At 46.9% G+C, this 21,952-nt stretch overlaps 1 protein-coding gene across 6 annotated transcripts in view; it reads right to left on the bottom strand.

The window, feature by feature from the left end:
- IFNLR1 (interferon lambda receptor 1) overlaps window positions 1-20,027 on the bottom strand; it is a 33,298-nt gene extending 13,271 nt beyond the window's left edge. Inside the window, exons 1-3 of one of the 6 annotated variants that reach the window (XM_023219648.1) lie at window positions 19,917-20,027; window positions 13,586-13,709; window positions 2,033-2,217 (exon numbers count right to left, since the gene is read on the bottom strand). In XM_023219648.1, coding sequence (XP_023075416.1) covers window positions 2,033-2,217; window positions 13,586-13,709; window positions 19,917-19,974 — 367 coding nt within the window. In that variant the 5' untranslated portion in view covers window positions 19,975-20,027. Of the gene's footprint in view, window positions 1-2,032; window positions 2,355-12,682; window positions 12,890-13,585; window positions 13,710-19,293; window positions 19,406-19,916 lie in introns of those variants that run through there. The other 5 variants (XM_023219653.3, XM_023219650.1, XM_023219649.1 and 2 more) reach the window with 5 other exon arrangements.
- Between the last annotated feature and the right edge of the window lie 1,925 nt (window positions 20,028-21,952).

Raw genomic sequence — 21,952 nt, 5'->3', positions numbered from 1 at the left:
ATTGGGGGATGTTTTTGTGCCTGTAATTGCATGAGCCAATTCCCAAAATAAATCTCCTCTTATTATAATTTTTTTTTTTTTTTGAGACAAAGTCTTGCTCTGTCACCCACGCTGGAGTACAGTGGCATGATCTCAGCTCACTGCAACCTCTGCCTCCAAGGTTCAAGTGATTCTCCTGCCTCAGCCTCCTGAGTAGCTGGGACTACAGGTGTGTGCCACCACACCTGGGTAATTTTTGTATTTTTAGTAGAGATGGGGTTTCACCATGTTGGCCAGGCTGGTCTTGAACTCCTGACCTCAAATGATCCATCCGCCTCAGCCTCCCAAAGTGCTCTGATTACAGGTGTGAACCACCATGGCTAGCCTCCTCTTATTGTATCTATATAAATCCTATTGGTTCGGTTTCTCTGGAGAACCTTGACTAACATACTTCCTATCCTCCATCTCTCCATCCACCCATATTTTCTTCCTAATAGGCATCCATCCTTCCATCCAACCTCCTTCCTTCCCATTTTTCCATCGCTTCCTCCTCCATCCTCTCCATCCTCCCTTTCTTCTTCCCCATCTATCCTTCCCTCCTTTTATCCATCCACCAAGCCAGCTTCTTCCCACATGAATCATCTCTTCTTCCTTCTCTACCATCTTTTCCTGCTGCCCTGTAATCAGTCCGTCCCTCTTCTCTCTTAAAGCCTTATTTTGTCCTTGAACATTGTGAGAAGCCTGGGCAGCAAGTTACAGCTCTCAGCTCTCTGAGGATACTGTCAGGGCATTTATCCTCTGCTTGTTACCCGGCCCTGCCCAAGGTCAGAAAGCTCCAGTTCATATCTATGTCCACCGGTTACTAGCGGTGTCAAGTTTCTTAGCGTCTGTGAGTCTTGGGTTGATGGAAATGAACCTTACAAGTTTGCTGTGAAGATTAAAAATAGACTGAAAAAAAGGGTGCTCTCCTCACCCAATGTCAATTGGTGATTTCTGCCAGTAAGCATGAGACATTTTTTTTCCATCATTTTTACCGCCCCCAACCCCCCACATTTCTGCAGTGTATAAAAAATACTTTTGTGGCCGGGGGCGGTGGCTCAAGCCTGTAATCCCAGCACTTTGGGAGGCCGAGACAGGCGGATCACGAGGTCAGGAGATTGAGACCATTCTGGCTAACCCGGTGAAACCCAGTCTCTACTAAAAACACAAAAAAACTAGCCGGGCGTGGTGGCGGGTGCCTGTAGTCCCAGCTACTCGGGAGGCTGAGGCAGGAGAATGGCGTAAAATCGGGAGACGGAGCTTGCAGTGAGCTGAGATCCGGCCACTGCACTCCAGCCTGGGCGACAGAGCGAGACTCCATCTCAAAAAAAAAAAAAAAACTTTTACAAACAGAATTTGTTTTTTTGTTTGTTTGTTTATTTTTTTCTTTTGAGATGCTCCATCGCCCAAGCTGGAGTGCAGTGGCGTGATCTTGACTCACTGCAACTTCCGCCTCCTGGGTTCAAGCAATTCTCCTGCCCCAGCCTCCCGAGTAGCTGGGATTGCAGGCACCTGCCACCAAGCCCGGCTAATTTTTATATATTTAGTAGAGACGGGGTTTTGCCATGTTGGCCAGGGTGGTCTCAAACTCCTGACCTCAGGCGATCCACCTGCCTCAGCCTCTCAAAGTGCTGGGATTACAGGCATGAACCACCATGCTCGGCCCAGAATTTGTTTTAAACATTGTTTTTAAGGAGAGAGGTTGAACATAAAAAATAGGAATAAGCATATAAAGTGCCTTGTGTAGTCCATGACCGAAATGGTGCTCAACTGAAGATAATGAACATTGTTAGCAGAGGGTGCACGCTGGAGCTCCCCTAACTCCCTGACAGGCTACCAGACATGGCCCCGGGCGGTTGCTGGTCCCATGCCCCATCTCAAAGGGGCTGGCCCCAGGGAGCTGCCCTCTGCTTTGGGGAAGTGGGGGACAGATGGTCAGGAGAACAGTACCACTGAGCACAGCTCCTGGATGGGATGGAGAGCCTCCCACTCAGTCCCTTACCCACAGACCTACCTTCAAAAAGGTAATCCACGTATTTGGACTCCACCCAGGGGGACTTGGAGCTGGGAGAAACCGTCTGCACGCGCCCCTTGAACTTGTTGTACAGGTCCTGTTTCTTCAGGCACATCATAGAACACAGCAGCTCCTTGGTTCCTGCACACTCTTCCACTTTGTGCCACCGTCTGGGGGTGGGAGAGCTGGGGGAGGAGATGGGAGAGCTTGGGCCATGGATTCAGCCTCTCAGGGTCAGGGAACTTAGAGAACAGGTGATCACGCGCTCCTCCGTTTGGCTGGACTGACTTTAGGTCCATCCGTCCAGACAGGCAACCACTGGCTGAGACAGGATAAGAACAGCCTGGTCAGGAGCTCAGGTTCTGGAGCCAGATGGATGGGAATGGGAATCCCAGCCCTGTCTCTCCCTAGCTTTGGGACCATGGGCAGGTCCCTGCTCCTAAGCCTCAGTTTCCTGATCTGTAATGCCTCCCTCACAGGGCTCTTGCGGTGGCTGCTATTCCTAGTACTAGCGGCCATTACTATATGTTTGTTCATTCAGGCGTTTATGGGTCACCTACTGCATGCCAAGGACCGTGATGGGTACTCTGTGGATGTCAGAGGGGAACATGCAGGTTCATGACTCCAACCTGGAAGCTTCAGAGAGCTGCCTGGCCCTTCTATCTCTTTTGTCACGTGAGGACACAGTGTTTGCCCTTCCTCCATGTGAAGATGCAGTGAGAAGGCACCATCTTGGAAGCAGAGAGCAGCTCTTACCAGAACGGAGTCAGGTGCCACCTTGACCCTGAACTTCCCAGCCTCTAGAACTGTGAGAAGTAAACTGCTATTATTTATTAATAGTAATTATTAGAATTACCCCATTCTAAGGTATTTTGTTAAAGCAGCACAAATGGACTAAGCCAGAGACCCAGGGAGCCTAACATTTTATTTTTATTTTATTTTATTTTTTAGTTTTTGAGATGTAGTCTTGCTTTGCTGCCCAGGCTTGAGTGCAGTGGCATGATCTCGGCTGATTGCAACCTCCGTCTCCTGGGTTCAAGTGATTCTCCTGCCTCAACCTCCCAAGTAGCTGGGATTACAGGCCAGCGTCACCACACCTGGCTAATTTTGTATTTTTAGTAGAGACAGGGTTTCGCCATGTTGGCCAGGCTGGTCTCCAACTCCTGACCTCAGGTGACCCACCCGCCTTGGCCTCCCAAAGTGTTGGGATTACAGGCATGAACTACCGTGCCTGGCCTAACATGTTTTTACAAGATCACTCTGGTCAACCAGCAAGGAGGCCACGGCAGGAGTGTGAGACAGGATGACAGCTGAGACAGTGAGAAAGGGCTGGATTCAAGATCTATTTTGGAGGTGATAATAGAACTAATAGAACTTGCTAATGGATTGGATGTAGAATGTGAGGAAAAGGAGAATCAAAGACTGCTCCTGGGTTTGGGGAGTGACCGAGGGTGAATGGAGAAGGCTGAGATGGGGGCTGGCACAAAGAACAGATTTTGAGAAAGAACCAATTCCTCTGTTTTGTTTCTTCATGGAAAACGTTATACTATGCAAATATTCACACCAAAGGAACCAGTGTAGTTGTGTTAACAGCAGAGAAAATACAGACTTCAAAGTCCAAAGCAATGCTAAAGATGAAAAGAATCATTAGATAATGATAAACGATTCCATTCACCAGGAAGACAGAAAAATTCTAGCTTATGTGTGCCTTCTAAACAGCTTCACCCTCTATAAAGCACACATAGACAAATGACAGGTAGAAAGTGAACGGCCACACTTACAACAAGAAATTTTAATACCTCTCACCCAGTAATTGATGAATAGACAAAGAAAAATAAATACATAAATAAATAAAGAACAACACAGTTATCGAGTCCATCTAATGAACATATACAGAACTAACAAACAAACTGGTTGAACCACATGTGAACTATTAACAAAATATTAACACAAAGCAATTCTTAAGAAATTTTAAAGAATAGGTATCTCATAAAGTATTTCCTCTGACTGCAAAAAATCCAGTTAAAAGTTAATAACAAAAAGAGAACTAACGGAAGTTTGGAAATTTAAAAATATATATATATTTTGAGACAGGGTCTTGCTCTGTTGCATAGGCTGGACTGCAGTGGCACAAACATAGCTCACTGCAGCCTCTACTCCTGGGCTCAGGTGATCCTCCTGCCTCAGCCTCTGAGTCACTGGGACCACAGGTACATGCCATTACACCCGGCTAATTTTTTTTTCTTTTCTTTTTTGAGACAGAGTCTCACTATGTCACCCAGGCTGGAGTGCAGTGGTGCAATCTCGGCTCACTGCAAACTCCTCCTCCTGGGTTCAAGGAATTCTCCTGCCTCAGTCTCCCAAGTAGCTGGGATTATAGGCAGCTATCACCACACCTGGCTAATTTTTGTATTTTTTTTTTTTCTTTCTGGTCACAGAGTCTCGCTCTGTCACCCAGGCTGGAGTGCAGTGGCCGGATCTCAGCTCACTGCAAGCTCCGCCTCCCGGGTTCACGCCATTCTCCTGCCTCAGCCTCCTGAGTAGCTGGGACTACAGGCGCCCGCCACCTCGCCCGGCTAGTTTTTTTGTATTTTTGTAGTAGAGACGGGGTTTCACTGTGTTAGCTGGGATGGTCTCGATCTCCTGACCTCGTGATCCGCCAGTCTCAGCCTCCCAAAGTGCTGGGATGACAGGCTTGAGCCACCGTACCCGGCCAATTTTTGTATTTTAGTAGAGATGGGGTTTTACCATGTTGCCTAGGCGGGTCTTGAACTCCTGACCTCAGGTGATCCATCTGCCTCAGCCTCCCAAAGTGCTGGTATTACCGGTGCTAGGATGAGCCACCACGCCTGGCCCAGCTAATATTTAAAAATGTTCTGTAGAGATGGGGTCTCACTTTGTTGCCTAGGTTGGTCTCAAACTTCTGACCTCAAGCAATCCTCCCACCTTACCCTCCCTAAGTGCTGGGATCACAGATGTGAGTCACCACATCTGGCTTTAAAAATATTTTTTAAAAAACTCATAGAAGAAAGAAAGAATTATAATGGAAATTAATAAATAGCTGAAAGTGAATGATCACCAAATAATACAAATAAAAACATATAATACAGCTAAGTAATACCTAGAGGAAAACCTATAGTTTAAAATATTTATAATAGAAAATAAGAAAGAATAGAAATTAATAAGCTAAGCAATAAATGATAAGAAGCCAGAGGAAACATGTCACAAAAACATATCCATGAACAGATCAAAACTGGAACCCTCATACTTCAAAATGGGCTAAAAGACAGTAAAAAGTGATACAGGACATGAAAGAACAACGTAAAACCTAATTAGCAAAACTGAGACACAGAAAAGAATTATATGTGTTTCACAAAAGCAACACTCATTTCAGAAGTGAAGAATAAATCAGAAAGAATACAAGAACAAATTAACACAATAGATGATGCCTTAAAAGAAACAGAAGGCAAGAAGAAGGAAAGTTAAAAACATATATAAAAGCTAAAATTATAAAACTTCCAGAAGAAAGCATAGAAGAAAAATCTTCTTTACCCTGGGTCAGGTGAATATTCCTCAGGCCACCAAAAGCGTTAATTGTTGAAGGAAAAAAATCTAATATATTAGCCTGCGAGGGCTGCCATGGTAAAACACCAGAGGCAGGGTGGCTTCAGCAACAGAAATCTGGAGGCTGGAAGTCCAAGATCAAGGCATCAGCAGGTTTGATTTCTACTGAGACCCCTCTCCTTGGCTTGCAGATGGCTGTCTTCTGGCTCTGTCCTCACATGGCCATCTCCTCGCTCTGTTCTCACATGGCCGTTCTTCTGTATGTGTGCACTCCTGGTGTCTTCCTCTTCTTATAAAGACACCGGTCCTATTAGATTAGGGCCTACTCTTACGATCTCATTTTACTTTAATTACCTCCTTAAAGACTCATCTCCAAACAGTCACTTAGAGGTTGGGGCTTCAACATATGAATTTGTAGGGTAGGGTATAATTCTGTCCATATCACCTGATAAACTAGATTTTATCAAATTAAAATATTTTTCTCTTCCAAAAAGAAAAAAAAAAAAAAACTACCAAAAAAGTCTAAAGAAAATGAAAAGGCCAGTCACTGGGGGGGAAAAAAAACACAATACATACACCGATAAAGGATTTATATTAATAGATAACTCAATAATAAGAAAACAAGTGATCTAATAAAAAGTGGACAAAATATTTGAATAGTAACTTCACAAAACATATATAAATGGCCAATAAGCACATGAAAAGATGTTCAACATCATTCATCATTAGGGAGTTATAAATTAAAGCCATAATAAAATACTACTACATACTCACTAGAATGGGTAAAATGAAAAAGACTGATAATACTAAGTGTTAACAAGCACATGGAGTAACTAGAACTCTCATGTATTGTTGGTGGCAATGAACGATGGTACAGTCACTTTGGAAACAGCTCGACAGGTCCCTGTAATAGTACACATTCATTACCTCATCTCCTAAATCCTACTCCTAGATCCATTTTCCTTCTCCCTCCCTCCCTCCCTCTCTTTCTTCTTTTCTCCTCTCTCTTTTTTTAGAGACAGAGTCTCACTCTGTCACCCAGGCTGGGGTACAGTGGCACAATCATAGCTCATTGCAGCCTAAAACTCCTGGGCTCAAAGGATCCACCCACCTCAGCCTCCTGAGATGCCAGGGCTACACGTGTACACCACCATGCCTGGCTAATTTTGAAAATTTTTTGTAAAGATGAGGTCTCACTTTTCTGCCCAGGTTGATACTCCTAGATCTTTATCTAAGAGAAATGAAAACATATCCACACAAAGACTTGTACATGAATATTCACAGCAGCTTAATTCATGATAGCCCTATTATGGACGAATTGAGTTCCCCCAAAATTCATGTTGAAGCCCTCATCTCCAATGGTACTGTATTTTGAGATAAGATCTTTAAAGAGGTAATTATGGTTAAATGAAGTAGTAAGGCTGGGTCCCTAATCCAGTAGGACTGGTGTCCTTAATAGGAAGAGGAAGAGACACCAGAGTGAACACACACAGAGAAAAAGCCATGTGAGGACACAGCAAGAAGGCGGCCATCTGCTAGTCAAGGAGAGAGGCTTCACGAGAAACTAAACCTAGCAATGCCTTGACCTTGGACTTCCAAACTCCAGAATTTTGAGAATATAAAAATCTGTTGTTTACCCAGACCGCAGTACTTTGTTATGGCAACCCTAGCAAACCAATGCAGATTTGGGCACCAGAAATGAGGTGTTGATGTAACAAATACCTAAAAATGTGGAAATGGGTTTGGAATTGCATAATGGGTAGAATCTAGAAGAAGTTTGAAGTACATGTTAGAGAAAGCCTATATTGCCTTAAAAAGACTATCGGGGCCGGGCGCGGTGGCTCAAGCCTGTAATCCCAGCACTTTGGGAGGACGAGACGGGCGGATCACGAGGTCAGGAGATCGAGACCATCCTGGCTAACACGGTGAAACCCCGTCTCTACTAAAAAATACAAAAAACTAGCCGGGCGAGGTGGTGGGTGCCTGTAGTCCCAGCTACCCGGGAGGCTGAGGCAGGAGAATGGCGTGAACTCGGGAGGCGGAGGAGCTTGCAGTGAGCTGAGATCTGGCCACAGCACTCCAGCCTGGGTGACAGAGCGAGACTCTGTCTCAAAAAAAAAAAAAAAAAAAAAAAAAGAAAGTATGTTCTGGGGAGGACACTAAGGTTGTGGCTAGAACAACCTTTTGACAGAGATCAGAGGTGCAACTCATAGACTTAATCAGCCATTTAAGCAGAAATTAGAAATCCTGATGGGATTATACCAGCAGAGGCACTGCCAGCTTTGACTAAAGGGGACGGAGATGGGACAGAATGAAGGAAGGTTGTCGGACTTCTGGGATTCTACAGAAAGGGACAAGAACTGGAGCTATTTGGCTGTGAACACACAATATCCTTCAAGAATAGGGAAAAATTACCTGGAAGATGATTCAGAGATCAGCAGGGTTGTCACTACCACCAAAGACCTGGAGGCAACACTGTCCCCTTCGCAGTTTCAGCAGGCTAGGCTGCTGCTAACCAGTGACTGGCAGGTCGGGTTACCATCCAGGGCAAAGGGGATGGGGCTGCCACCCAGTGGGCTCAGACGGCAGAGCACTGAGCCAAAGAGGGCTGTTCTTGAAACTTAAAATCTAATGGAATTTGCCCTGCGAGGTTTTAGACTTGCTTGGGACCTGTCACTCTTTCCTTCTTTCCTATTTTTCTCTTTTGGAATGGGGAAGTCTACCCGATGCCTGTCCCATCACTTTACTTTCAAAGCACATAACTTGTCTGGTTTCACAGGTCCATAGGTGGAGAGGAATTTGGCCTTAGGATGAGTAACACCTCCAGTTACACCCATATCTGATTTAGATGAGACTTTGGACTTAGAGTAGATGCTGAAATAGGTCAAGAGTCTTGGGGCTAGCCAGGTGCGGTGTCTCACGCCTGTAATACCAGCACTTTGGGAGGCCAAGGCGGGTGGATCACCTGAGGTCAGGAGTTCGAGATCAGCCTGGCTAACATGGTGAAACCCAATTTCTACTAAAAATATAAAAAATTAGCCAGGTGTGGTGGTGCACGCCTGTAATCCCAGCTACTCAGGAAGCTGAGGCAGGAGAATCTCTTGAACCAGGGAGGTGGAGGTTGCAGTGAGCCGAGATCACGCCATTGCACTCCAGCTTGGGCAACAAGAGCAAAACTCTGTCTCAAAAACAAAACAAAACAAAATAAAAAACAGTTTTGGGGCTGTTGGAATGGGGTGAATGTATTTTGCATATGAGAAGGACACACATTTTGGGATTCTAGAGGGCAAGCATATAGCAGCCCTAGCAAATGAATACCTGCCCAGAACTGGAAGCAATCCAAATATCCACTGACGGGAAAATGGATTAACAAATGTCATACGTAGTCATACAATGGCATTACTACTCAGCAATAAAAAGGAATTAACTACGAATACATGTAGCAATATGGGTGAATTTCAGAAACATTATGCTGAGGGAAAGGAGCCAGACACAAAAGTGTACATACTATACGCATCCATTTATATGAAATTCTGGAACATGCAAAGTTTAAGCCACAGTGTCAGAAAGCAGAAAGCAGGTTGCCTAGATCTAGAGGAGGCCTGAATGCAAAGTGGATGAGGGAATTTTCTGGGGTGATAGAGATGTCTTACATCTTGATTGTGGTGGTTGGGTAGGTGGGTGCATACTTTTGTCAAAACTCAACAAATTGTATACTTTAAAATGGGAACATTTTATTCTACATACATTTTAACTCAATAATGTTGGTTTTAAAAGAAAATTGGAATTAATTCAGCAAGGCAGGCTATAATAAGAAATGTGTATTCTTAGTTACAAACATGTCAGCTAAAGGCAGACTAGAGTTTCAGGAAAAAATAAACGTAACCAAGAGGAAGGTTACAAATGAGATGTTGAATAATCTCACACATGAAAGCACACATTTTTTTAAAAAATCAAGAGTGAAACCTATTTCATTTAGAAAGCAGAATAGTAGATAGATAAAAGGCATTTGAAAGAAAAAGACAAATATTCTCTCCTTTTTCTTTAATTTGAGACGAGGTCTCACCATGTTGCCCAGGCTGGTCTCCAACTCCTGGGCTCAAGCGATCCTCCTCCCTATGCCTCACGAAGTCTTGGAGTTATAGGTGTGAGTCACTGTGCCCAAAAGACAAATACTGAACACAGAAAAACAAGATTTAACATACAAATGATATGAGTCCCTAAAGAAGAAAATAAAAGAAGAGAATAGAACAAATACTAAAACTATAATTTAAGAAGACTTTCCTAAAATAAAAATGACTTGGAACTATGCATTAAGCAAGAATATTGAGTACCTAAAAATATCAACTCGGAATGAATGAGCAATACCAACACACAGTCAAATAAAATTACTAGATTTTAAAGAAGAAGCAACAACCCTTTATTAGTCAGGGTTCTCCAGAAGAACAGAACTAATAGGTTATATGTGTATACGAAAGGGAGTTTATTAAGGAGAATTGGCTCACCCGATCACAAGGCGAAGTCCCACGATAGGCCATCAGCAAGATGGGAAAGAAAGAAGTCATAGTGACTCAGTCCGAATCTGAAACCCTCAAAACCAGGAAAGTTGACAGTGCAGCCTTCAGTCTGTGACCAAACGCCCGAGAACCCCCAGCAAACCACTAACTTAAGTCCAAGAGTCTAAAGGCCAAAGAACCCGGAGTGTGATGGTCAAGGGCAGGAGGAGCAGAAGGAAGCATCCCGCATGGGAGAAGGAAGGAAACTGGAAGACCCAGCAAGCAAAGCTATCCCACCACCTTCCACCTGCTTTCCAGCCAGACTGGCAGCCAGTTGGGTTGTGCCCACACTGAGCGAGGCTGGGTCTTCCATTCCCAGTCCACTGACTCAAATGTCAGTCTCCTCTGGCAACACCCTCACAGACACACCCAGAAACAAAACTTTAACAGCCATCTAGGCATCCTTCAATCCAATTGAGTTGACACCTGATATTAACCATCACAAACTCTTTGGACAAAAAGAGCAAGAAACTATTAAGAGGCAAGTATATATGTTTTGGGACAAAGAAAATGAGTAATTATGGGTCATTCTAGTCCTATCATCTCCCCTGTCCTTGAGAAACAGGATTCTCAATGTGAAAGAAAGAAAATACAGATGTAACACAGAAGTCAGGAAAAAATCCTAAGGAACTAAATTTAAACGGGAAGCACCATTATAAACTCATTAGGCATTTCATCTTAAAAATTATGTACATGTAGGCTGGGTGCGATGGCTCACGCCTGTCATCCCAGCATTTTGGGAGGCCGAGGAGGGCAGATCACTTGAAGTCAGGAGTTCGAGGCAAGCCTGGCCAACATGGTTAAACCCCGTCTCTACTAAAAATATAAAAATTAGCCAGGCGTGGTGCTGGGCGCCTATAATCCCAAATACTTAGTAGGCTGAGGCAGGATAATCTCTTGAACCCAGGAGGCGGAGGTTGCAGTGAGCCGAGATCATGCCACTGCACTCCAGCCTGGGTGAAAGAGTGAAGCTCTGTCTCAAAAAAAAAAAAAAGAAAAGTATGCATATGTGTGTGTCTATGTGGTATGCACACATCACTCTGTTCGCTGAAAAGACCAACAGCAACAGCTAAGTGGTGATCAGCATAGCTAGCATGCAGATTACAGTCTTTATAACCATTTCTTACTAAACGGAGAAATGGCCGACTGCAGGTTTTAGGTCAGGAGTTGTACCAGAGGGACCTGGAACATCTTGTAACAGACACCTGGAAAGATATTTGTTAAATCTTGACCGCTAGGGTCAAGTTAAAAGGACTCAGGAGCAAGCTTGATGAGACTCCCACTGGGCAAAGATGGGGCACTTCAAGCTTCAATGACCACAGTACGTCGCAATAGACTGAAACCACCAAATATATTTAAACGCTTGAGTCCGTAACGATAATAATAAACTAGCGATCACCTTTGGGAGATGATAAGGAACCAATTCATTATCTTAAAAATTGATAAAGAAAAAAAATCAAGCATTTATCTTCTCTTGCCTATTTGAATAGTATGGCTGGATATCAAATACCAGATGAGAGGATACATCTCTTTATAAAATAATTCCAACTAACAAATGAAAAAATTATATAATTAGAATATCACTATTTTACAACCCTCACAGTTGTTTAAAAAGTATGAAAGAGATGAAAAATATCATAGAAGTCCAGAGGATAGATTTTCTTTCTTTTTAGGATTGTGCTCTGTTGCCCAGGTTGGAGTGCAGTGGTGTGATCTCAGCTCACTGCAACCTCCATCTCCTGGGCTCAAGTGATCCTCCCCACCTCGGCCTCCCAAGTAGCTGGGAACACAGGCACACACCACTACACTTCACTAATTTTTTATATTTTTTCTGTAGAGACAGGGTTTCGCCATGTTACCCAGGCTGGTCTCGAACTCCTGGACTCAAGCAATCTGTCCACCTACCTTGTCCTCCCAAAGTGCTGGGATTACAGGCATAAGCCACCATGCTTGGTCCTAGAGGATAGACTTTCAACTCCTTAATAAATTTATTCCAGCCATACTACACCCAGCTGTGTGACTTTGAGCAAAATACACCCTTGGCGCTTCAGTCTCCTCCTCTGTAAAGCGACGTACTGAACTTGTCCTCACAGAGCTGTTGTGAGATTAAATTCGCTACATGTGTGACACAGTGCCAGCCACACAGTAAATATTAGCTGTTTTCTGCCACCTGATAGTGCTCTAGCTTTTGAAAGCTCTCTTGCAGTCTTCCCCGCCCAAGCCAGGCCCCCATCACTCACATGTGGATTCCACACACGGAGGGACAACGTGATGGGAGAGGAAGGGCACAAGTGTTGGAGTCAGACCTGAGTTCCCCTTCTGGCTCCATGACGTCCTTCCTCAGACAAGACACAGCACCCTCTGAGCTCAATCCCCTCACCTCTAGAATGAGGAAAACACAGAGCCTGCCTGGTCACATTGGGAGAAGGAAGTGAAATATTCACATAGGGCCCTTAGCCTTTGGCCTGGCACAGGATGGGTCCTGAGGACACGGTGGTCTCCTCCCCTCCCTGCTTTTTCCCCTCCTCACCAACTCCAGGAGAGTCCTCCCGAGCTTCTGCTTCTATCATCTCACTGTCCTGCTAAAGAACTTCGAACGATTCCCATCTATGTTCGAAGATGGTGGATCTGCTTCCATTGTCAGATTTCTCTGGATTCGCCGTGGCTGCCTGGGCTTCCAAATTGAGAATGATCCCATCGGGAAAAGTGTGACCATTCGGCCAGGCGTGGTGGCTCACACCTGTAATCCCAGCACTTCGGGAGGCTGAGGCGGGTGGATCGCCTGAGCTCAGGAGTTCAAGACGAGCCTGGCCAACATGGTGAAATCCTGTCTCTACTAAAATTACAAAAATTAGCCAGGTGTGGTGGTGCATGTCTGTAATCCCAGCTACTCTGCAGGCTGAGGCAGGAGAATCACTTGAACCCAGGAGGCGGAGGTTGCAGTGAGCTGAGATCAAGCCACTGCACTACAGCCTGGGTGACAGAGCAAGACTCTGGCTCAAAAAAAAAAAAAAAAAGAGAAAAAGTGTGATCATTCAGGGATGCCTCATTGCCCAGGTAACAGCTCCTCTGCCGTGTATCTCGTTGCCTCACTGATCAGCTGGGACAGCTCCAAGCACCTCATCCAGCCACTCGAGAATTTCATCCTCTGGCCCCCACAGCTCCATCCATGCCCTACACCAACTTTCCTCCAAGACTTACTCCCGCCCCTGCAGACTGGTCACCTGTATGCTGCTCTTCATTCAACATCTTCCCCACCTCCGGACCTTTATCAAAAGCCCCTCTCCAAATGCCGGCCACATGCCATCTCCCGTGGGGCCCAGAGAGCTAGCCAATGCTGCCTACACTGGGTGCAGCTGCCCCAGGGAAGCCCCTCCAGCCCCCACCCGCCCCCTCAGTCTTCCCATCCACCAGCCGAGAGAGTCCCTTCTACCTCTGATAGGCCACAGAATAGGTCACATCCTGGGGGTTGCTAAGCCCTGGGAGCCACGTCAGGTACACGCTGAAGTTCTGGGAGAGCAGCGTCACATTCTGAGGAGGGGCCAGACGGGGCCTCCCTGGGGGAAAGAAAGGGGTCATGAAGCCTATAGCTCCTGGCTGGTCTTGACTCAGGCCATCCCAAGCTGAGGGGCAGCACGAAGGGCAGGCAGATGCTCACTGAGTTTGAGGAACCAGGAGCCACCGACTGGCTGTACTGCAGCCCTTGGGCCATGAGAGAAGACCCTGCACCAGGAGGGGAGGCTCCCGTACACTCTGGGACCTGAGGGTTCCCGCAGAATACCACGGAACAGGAACCTAATGGCCTCCAGGAGGGAGCAGCCTTGAGGCTATCAGGGGCCAGGGGCTCTGTCCTGTTCTCAGCCACATCCCCAGAGCCTGCCTGCCATGGCCCCAGCACATAGTAGGTACACAATAAACATCTGCTGAGTAAATAACATGGGTTGCACCAAAGACTTCCTGACCGGTCTCCCTGCTTCCAACCTTGTGTAAGGCAGATGACACAGCAAAGGTTGGTGCCTAGGCATTAGAAGTAGATGCCACGCTCAGATGGCCCAAGCCAGTGGCCAGAGATAAGAACTTAGAGGCATCTCTCCCTCCTGGCAAACTGGGCTCCCCATTTCCCACCCATTCCTTTAAAGGGACCATTCAAATATTTGCCCTCAAACTTAACCTGACCTACACTCTAGTCCCTTATATAATATACTTCCCATTGCCACAAGCTCTCACTTTCTTTTTGCCTGGCTCTTCATTCCTGCTTCATGTAGCCCAGGATGGAGGATGACCCTCCCTACTCATTGCACCCTCCCTGCTCAGGATCTGTAAGTAATAAGCCTTTGAACTTGTTTCCCATTGAGGCGGTGTACTGAATTTGCACCTTCCATCTCAGGAACCCAGGCCCAGCCCAGGCCTGGTTTTCCCTGGGTTGCCGGGAACACAGGCTGGCTCCCAGTGCCAGAGCAATGGTCAGACAGGCATAAACTTGGACATGGATCAGACAAGAGTCACAGGGACGTCTGCCAGTATAAACAAGTGTGAAGGACCCCCAGCCATGAGTTAGACAGCTAGGCCATTGGGCTGCCCGCCAGGTAAGAAGTATTTCATGGGCCTGGCGCAGCGGCTTACGCCTGTAATCCCAGCACTTTGGGAGGTCGAAGCAGGCAGAACACCTGAGGTCAGGAGTTCAAGACCAGTCTTGGCCAATGTGGTGAAACTTCATCTCTACTAAAAATACAAAAATTAGCAGAATGTGATGGCACAGGGCTGTAATCTCAGCTACTTGGGAGGCTGAGGCACGAGAATTGCTTGAACCCAGGAGGCCGAGGTTGCAGTGAGCTGAGATCATGCCACTGCACTCCAGCCTGGGCAACAGAGCGAGACTCCGTCTCAAAAAAAAAAAAAAGAAAAGAAAAAAGAAAAAGGAAAGTATTCCATGAAGGGCACACTGTAAGTACCCATGCCCAGCTCGCCAGCATTGTTCATTAGGGCAGGCTTGCCAGCCACTCTGCTACTGGAACCCTAATTTAGCTGGAGGCTCTCAAAAGCCCTTGTCCCAGGGTAGAAAATCACTAAATCCACATTTGCAGGCATATTACTATGGAAGTTTAGGTGACACCTATATTCATTATTTATTTCACAATTTCATTTTTGTACTCACATTTCAGATTTGTGAATGCAGTTTTTTTTCCTGAAAATTCATTTTAACTTAAAAGTATGTATTTAATTCCCCTGATGTAATTAATGGACTATGTGCATATTTATACCTAGATGTGCTTACATGTTAATAATGTATTTGCCTAGTTATGAGAATTTCACATTGGATTCCATAGTAGTAAAAAAAATAAATACAGGCCGGGTGTGGTGGCTCACGTCTGTAATCCCAGCACTTTGGGAGGCTGAGGTGGGCAGACCCCGAGGTCAGGAGTTCGAGACCAGCCTGACCAACGTGGTGAAACCCTGTCTTTACTAAAAATACAAAAATTAGCCAGGCGTGGTGGTGCATGCCTGTAATCCCAGCTACTCAGGAGGCTGAGGCAGGAGAATCGCTTGAACCTGGCAGGTGGAGGTTGCAGTGAGCAGGGATCACACCACTGCACTCCAGCCTGATGACAGAGCGAGACTCTGTCTTAAATAAATAAATAAATACAACATCTGTCATATACATTTTTTTCTGTTGGTTTAAGAAAATATCTGACAGCTTTACCTACTTCTGCAGGTTCATCCAAGCCCAGATATTACTGAAAGAATATATTGACGTAGGGTATGTGTTATTTTGTTTTCAGTTCTGCTCTAGATATAACTGTGTAAGAAACACTGTCATAATCAGTTATACTAAAATTCATGAGCCCAAATATAAGATGAAAAGTCTGCACCGTAGTCTAAGATCACTGCCCTATCTATAATTACGTTCTCATTTTGATTTACAGAAGAGCTTTATGGTAGAAACACCAGAAAACATCTCATACTATTAAAAGGCTTTTTCCCCTTTTTAAAAAAACAAACAGGTCGGGCATAGTGGCTGATACCTGTAATCTCAGCACTTTGGGAGATAGAGGCAGGAGAACCATTTGAGACCAGGTATTTAAGACTTGCCTGGGCAACATAGTGAGACTCCATCTCTACAAAATAAATTTTTTAAAAAATTAGCAGGGTACAATGGTGAGAGTCAGGAGGCTGAGGTAGGAGTTTCGCCTGAGCCCAGGAGTTCAAGGCTGCCGTGATTGCACCACTGCACTTCAGTCTGGCCAACAGAGCAAAACTCTGCCTCTAAAAAACAGACAAATATATAAAACACCTTGCCTTCAGTCCATTCTCCACATAGCAGGAAGGATTAAAAATGAAAATCAGATCATGTTCCTCTTCTGCTTCAGCCCTCTAAAGGCTTCCATCTCACTCCAGGTAAACTCCAAAGTCTTTATTATTTTTATTTTATTTCGAGACAGGGTCTCACTCTGCCACCCAGGCTGGAGTGCAGTGGCACAATCTCAGCTCACTGCAACCTCCACCTCCCGGGTTCAAGTGATTCTCCTGCCTCAGCCTCCAGAGTAGCTAAGATTACAGGCATGTGCCACCACACCTGGCTAAGTTTTGTATTTTTAGTAGAGACTGGATTTCAGCATGTTGGCCAGGCTGGTCTCGAACTCCTGACCTCAGGTGATCCGCCCACCTTGGCCTCCCAAAGTGCTAGGATTACAGACCTGAGCCGCTGCGCCTGGTCTAAACTCCGAAGTCTTTACAATCACCACCAAGGCCCTACCCAATCTGACCCACCACTCGTTCCTTGCTCCCATATCTCCATCCACACAGGACTTTTTGCCCTTCCTGGAGCACCCCAGCCACACTCCCAACTCCAGGCCTTTGCACACGCTATTCCCTCATGCTGTTCTCTCTGCCTTAACAGTTCTACCCCTGGATATCCACCTGGCTCACTCCTTTGCTGTTTTCACACTCCTTTGATGTCACTGTCTCGAGGACACTTTTCCTGACCACCTTTAACTGACTTCTATTCCCCTCCACGGCACATTTTCCTTCTCTGTTAATCATCATCTTCTGAAATATGCATCTGATTACACCACTCCCCAGTTTCATGCCCTTTTCTTGGCCTCAGAAGAAAGTCCACACTCCTTATTGAGGTGTGTGAGGCCCTGCCTGACGTGGCCTGGCCTGGCCAGGCCATCTTGCTGCTCTCTCCCCAACAGCACCCTACGGGCTCACCAGGTAATCTTCCTTCTCTATCTTGCCAAACCACTGCATTCTTCTGGATGTTTTTAAACCCAGTTGTCTTTGCCTGGTATTCACCATCTAGTCTTTGAAATATTTGATTCAAATGTCCTTCCTCCAGTGATTCTTCCTTGACATATCTACAAGGAGATGATGATCATGATGATAATGATGATGATAATAATAGCAGCTAAGGCTGGGCACGGTGCCTCACGCCTGTAATCCCAGCACTTTGGGAGGCAGAAGTAGGCAGATCACCTGAGGTCAGGAGTTTGAGAACAGCCCGGCCAACATGGTGAAACCACGTCTCTTCTAAAAATACAAAAATTAGCTGAGCATGGTGGTGCATGCCTGTCATCTCAGCTACTTGGGAGGCTGAGACATGAGAACTTGAACCCGAGAGGTAGAGGTTGCAGGGAGCCGAGATTGCGCCACTGCACTCCAGCCTGGGTGACAAAGTGAGACTCTATCTCAAAATAAATAAATAAAAGAATAATAATAATAATAATAGCAGCTAATGTGTACTGTGTTCTATGAGCCAGGTTCTGTGCTAAACAGTTTACTTGCACTTTCTCGTTTAATCCTCACCACATCCCCAGGAGGCAGGTATTCATTATAATAATTATAATCGTTACAGATGGGAAAACCAAGGCCCTCTCAGCTATTAAGTGGTAGAATCAGATTCAGGCCTAGTCAACTCCAAAGTCTGAGCTCTTGACCGTACTTTGTCCTCCAGGTTCTCATGGGGTCTATTCAGCTTTATGATTCCAACTATTCCATCTGTTGACTACTAGTCAAACAAGATCTGTTGACCACGGTATGCCAGGGATTTCAAGGAACACAGCTTCGTTCCTGCCCTATAGGAGCTCATGGTCCCATGGAGAATTCAGGGCCCTGAAATGTCCCATGGGCCATGACGGAAATCCATACAGGTTGTAGAATGGCATCAGGGAGGGAGGACCCAGTTCTACGGATGGCTCTCCCCAGCCTGGGCTGCCTACCCCATGACCTGTTAGACCCAAAAGTGGGTGCCTGCTTCTACCTTATCCTGTGTCCTCTAGCTGGGACCGTATCACTACGAGGCTAGTGCTATTACTACTCCCAGCTTCTGGACTTCCTGACAGGTGACCAGCAGGAGACCAGACTGTTTTACAAGGTATCCTATCAGCAGAACAGTCCCCAAATTCGAGCTAGGTCACAGGAGAAAAACAGCAGCTAGAGCAACTTTCCTCTATGAAGCCTTCAAAGGATGCCAGGCACTAGTTTGGCTCTTTACATGCAAAACCTCAATGATCCTTGGGACAGACCACCCTATGGGGTGGTGTCATTCATTCTGCTTCCATGGAAAGGGCACCAGACTTAGAGACAGATGCTAACTAACTTGCCTGAGGCTACACAGAAGCCAGTATTTGAACGTCCTTCTGGCTGTACTTACTCCTAAATCATCGCACCATAGTCAGTGTTGTGTATATTAAATATTTATCAGATGAAAGTACAAGAAGGTCTGGGCTTGACAGTGAAACGGGAACAGAAGACCCCACCCTCCCTCCACACACAGGTACACTGTTCCTCATCAGCCACAGAGAACGCTGCTGTGGGCACTGTGGGCTAGGGCATCCCTGGCTGGCCTGGTGACCAAGTGGATGGACAGCCTATCCCAGGCGCCTACCCTACAGGCCAAACCTAGCCAGGCTTGCTTCAGCCCGTCTTCTCTCTTCTGTGTGCCTCGCCTCTGCCGTCCTTCTTAAGCAATTCCCTGAATTGCTCAGAGCCTCAGTTTCCCCATCGGAAAAGTGAGAATAATATCTACCTCCTAGGATGGCTGGACTGTGAGGCTTCTAGAATAATGTGGTGCCTGGCACAAAGAAGTTGCTCAATAAATATTGACTTTTATGATGATTGGATTATGCCCAGGGACCTTACCAGCTCTTTAAACTGTGAGTCCAAGACTAGGAAAATATCCTGGGGGCCATTTCTGGACTTCTCCTCCCTGCTTTGGTTGGAGCGGTGGGCGGTGAGGTTTGGTGGCTGGGTCCTACGGCAAGGAATTTTGTACCCGACACCTTACTTAACAGTAGAGGTGGGGGAAAAGAAAAAAACGTGTCTTGTCAGGAAGCAGGGCACAGGCGAAACCAGAGCTTCGTCCCACCGGAGGCCTGGCAGGAATGGGAAGGGACATCAATCGGTCCCACCTTCCCTACTGCCCACACTTCAGGGTCGAGTGTGGTTTTCACACAGGGATCAGTGCTTTCTTTAGGAAACATTAAAAAGCACTTTATTAAAAAAGAAGATGCAGTATAAAACTGCCGCTGTCTTTCTTCCTGTTCTCCTGAAGCTGGAAGCATTAGGAAACTGGATTAGTTTCCCGTGGGAGAGGAATTTCAAAGACCCGGTTCTGTTCTGTCCTGGGAAGAAGCTAACTGTTCTCACCTGGCTCGGGTGGCTGCGGACCCCGTGCCTGTCCCAGGAGCTCTGGGTCCGAGGGTGGGCGCGGCCCTGCCCGGGGAGCCCTCTTCCCCCTCCCTCCCGCGGCCCCGCGCCCTTACCTGGAGCGGCCTGCAGTAGGCACAGGAGCAGGGGGCCCCAGCGCTCGGGCCCCGCCATGGCCTCCCCGCCGCGGCGTCCCCGCCCGGGCCCAGGTCCCCGCCTCCCGCCTCCCTCCTTCTACCCCTCCGCGGGCAGGTGACGCAGTCGGCAGCCAATGGCCCGCAGAGCCGCGGGCCCGTCCCTGCCGCCCGGTATTCACTGGGCGGGTCCCCAGGGACAGCCCCGCCGCGGGGAGGGAGCGCGCCGGCCCCTTCGCTGGAAAGCCGCCGGTACCTCCGCTTCATCTGCGCTTAGTTTTGTTTTACTCAATTTCCGGGAAAAAATATCAGTAAATCCGTGCACGTGGGAAGGGCAGGGGAGGGGAGGAAACCGGCTGATGATCAATAACCCACGGTCAATCCAGTGCTCCAGGATGGGCCATTTTGGCAGGACTAGGGAGAGTTCAAGGCCGGTTTGGCTACGCGGCCTCAGATGCCATTGGTGGGATCCGAGCGCGTTTCCGAGCCCGTTTCGCGTTACACACGCGATTCCCTTTAATGCCCCCGGGGATCCCGGCGGGTCCATGCTGCCGTCCTCCACGTACTTCTCTCCCGGAGAGCGGCAGGCCCCAGAGCTTCAGGTGCTTGTTCCGGGGAAAGCTGTCTTTCTGACCCCGAAGCCTGTGGTGTTCAACTGCACAGTAGTTAGTAGCTTCCCAATAAGGCACACGCCAACGACGCGCAATATTCTGCGGCCCTTTAGGAGGACGTTGCCGAATGGTGTGTATCGACACCGAGGTGTTTGCAACACACTGAGGAAAAGAAAAGCGAGTACTAAAATATAGGCCCATTAAAAAAGTGTGTGTGTAGCCGGGCGCGGTGACTCAAGCCTGTAATCCCAGCACTTTGGGAGGTTGAGGCGGGTGGATCGCCTGAGATCAGGAGTTTGAGACCAGTCTGGCCAACATGATGAAACCCCGTCTCTACTAAAAATGCAAAAAATCAGCCGGGCGTGGTGGCACGCACCTGTAATCCCAGCTATTAGGGAGGCTGAGGCAGGAGAATCGCTTGAACCCAGGAGGCTGAGATTGCAGTGAGCCGAGATCGCGCGGCTACACTCCAGCCTGGGCCACAGAGTGAAACTCAGTCTCAAAAAACAAAACAAAACAAAAAAACTATGTGTGTGTGTGTGTGTCTGTCTATCTGTATGCGTATAAACGGATTTGGAATAGTAACCACCAAAATATTAATGGTCGTTGTCTTTGGGTGATGAGGATTTTTTCAACTTTCTTCTTTCCTGATCATATTTCGTTTCCAATTTTTTGATAATTATTTGAAACTGGGATCAGCTTTGATCCCATCAGTTTTTGGAAGAGAAAACCCCGTCTCTACTAAAAAATACAAAAAACTAGCCGGGCGAGATGGCGGGCGCCTGTAGTCCCAGCTACTCGGGAGGCTGAGGCAGGAGAACGGCACGAACCCGGGAGGCGGAGCTTGCAGTGAGCTGAGATCCGGCCACTGCACTCCAGCCCAGGCAACAGAGCCAGACTCCGTCTCAAAAAAAAAAAAAAAAAAAAGAAAATGATTTTCACAGAGCTTGGTGGATCCAAAAGTTGCTCTGAGTTTGACCATGGGGGGAAATTTCTTTTGGAAATTTCAGCATGCTTCTGGGACTAGCATCAAGGCTTCTGCTTAATCAGGACCACTTTTTTTTTTTTTTTTTTTTTTTTTGGGTGGGAGCTCTTTCCCCCCGGCTGGAATGCAATGGTGGTCCCCCCCCCCCCCCAACCCCGCCTCCCAGGTTCAAGCTATTTTCCCACTTCAGCCTCCCAAGTAGCTGGGATTACAGGCACCTGCCATCATGCCCAGCTAATTTTTGTACTTTTGTAGAGACGGGGCTTCACCATGTTGGGCAGGCTGGTTTTGAACTCCTGACTACAGGTGATTTGCCGGCCTCGGCCTCCCAAACTGCTGGGATTACAGGCATGAGCCACTGGGCCTGGCCTTAATTAGGACCTCTTAACAAAGCCCTGCTTACAGAAGACACGATCCCACCT

This window comes from Piliocolobus tephrosceles, chromosome 1 (genome assembly GCF_002776525.5).
Source record: "Piliocolobus tephrosceles isolate RC106 chromosome 1, ASM277652v3, whole genome shotgun sequence".
In the NCBI taxonomy this organism is placed as follows: Eukaryota; Metazoa; Chordata; class Mammalia; order Primates; family Cercopithecidae; genus Piliocolobus; species Piliocolobus tephrosceles.
Note: the sequence above shows the minus strand (reverse complement) of the source record. Positions and strands in the feature narration are given on the sequence as shown.